Here is a 1617-nt window from a genome sequence, read left to right on the forward strand (position 1 = left end):
TCACATGATACATGATCCTAGTGAAACGTTCATCACTCCCAATAACAATGATCCTGGTAACTTCATGAATAATAATACTTTTACTACTAACTTTATGGATATTGATGCAGGAATGAGCCCGGTCATGCCTAAGGAAGTTCAACAGTTAAGATAGATGATCTCAAGTGTACCTAGAGTAGTCCAACCTATACTGAAAGTTTCCCCAACAAGCCACAATATTTCAAGATTTTCTCCTGCGATTGCTGACACTGAAGTCCCAAAGCGCTTCCAAACTCCTAGTATGAATCCCTACGATAGGATTACAGATCCTGAAGAAGATATGACAGAATCCAGGGAAAGAATAGAGATCATCCCCATTCCCACACATTTAAAAGAAGCTTGCATATGCAAGGGTTTCAGTTCAACCCTCACAGGATCAGCCTTAAAATGGATTCTTAACGTTCCTCCTTACTTTATTACTTTATTTGCTCACTTAGTTAATCTATTTAACAATCAATTTTATTGTTGCAGAACATTCGAAAAGATTACTAGTGATCTCTATCAGGTAGTTCAGGATCGTAAGGAATCCCTTAGGGATTTTGTGAACAGGTTTGGTAGGGAAGCCTTGATTATCCACAACATCGATATGGCGACTTCCATAGAAGCCTTCAAAATGGGCTTAAAAAATAACTCTCATTTCTACGAAGACCTTGTGATGACTCCATGCAAAAGGATGGACGAAGTAAGAAGCAGGGCACTAAGATTCATAAGGCTCGAAGATGACAAGGAGATCCAAAAGAGGAGCGACCCACTAAACTCATACGATAACCCCAATAGGAAGGCCGACTCCTCGGTCCAAAGATACTACAAATATAAACCATATTCCAAACTTGATCATCATAGGGTCAATGCCGTTGAAGATGAAGGGGAGGAAGAAGAATTTCCCAAGATCATTGACTATTGATTTTCTGTGGAGATTTTAGGTTTAATATTTGCTATGCAGGATTTTGGCAACAAAGCGAGATGACCAAAAATGGAGAAAAGTCCACCACCTGGAAAGAGAAGTCCAAGTGGTGTGCATACCACGAGGACTTTCGTCATGTTACGGAAGATTACATAGCCATCAGGAAGGAGATCAGTTACCTAGTCAGCAAGGGATATCTCAAAGAGATCCTTGGAAGAAGAAAAGAAAGATCCAAAGAGAGGGATCAGGATCCTCAAAAGATCCTAGAAAAACCAGGATCCCCTCCCACGGATTCCAAAGTTATTAATGTTATCTCTGGAGGATCTGACATTTGTCGTACCTCTTATTATAAAGCAAAAAGGCATGCCAAAGTGTCGAAAACAGAGAAAGAAGAAAGGCCTCAGAAGAATACATCAATCAGAAACGAGAAGGAAATCACCTTCGATGAAACAGAAAGGGAAAACGTCCAGGATCCCCATCACGATGGACTGGTGGTCACTCTTTACATCGCCAACCATTTTGTCAAAAGGATCCTTGTCAACGGAGGATCCTCTGTCAACATTATACTCATGGATGCCTTAAAAAGAATGAACATCCCAGAGTCCGAAATAGTCAAAAGATCCTCAATACTAATAGGATTCAGTGGCGAAATAAAGCATACGATCGACGAATAA

The 1617-nt window shown here is 40.3% G+C and overlaps 1 protein-coding gene across 1 annotated transcript; it reads left to right on the forward strand.

The window, feature by feature from the left end:
• Nucleotides 1–1002: 1002 nt before the first annotated feature.
• LOC145130702 (uncharacterized) lies at nucleotides 1003–1617 on the forward strand. The gene has a single exon (XM_079065480.1). It carries the CDS (start codon nucleotides 1003–1005, stop codon nucleotides 1615–1617), a length of 615 nt encoding a protein of 204 aa, XP_078921606.1.

This window comes from Lactuca virosa, chromosome 8 (genome assembly GCF_052849685.1).
Source record: "Lactuca virosa cultivar CGN04683 chromosome 8, Lactuca_virosa_CGN04683_v6, whole genome shotgun sequence".
NCBI classification, from domain to species: Eukaryota; Viridiplantae; Streptophyta; class Magnoliopsida; order Asterales; family Asteraceae; genus Lactuca; species Lactuca virosa.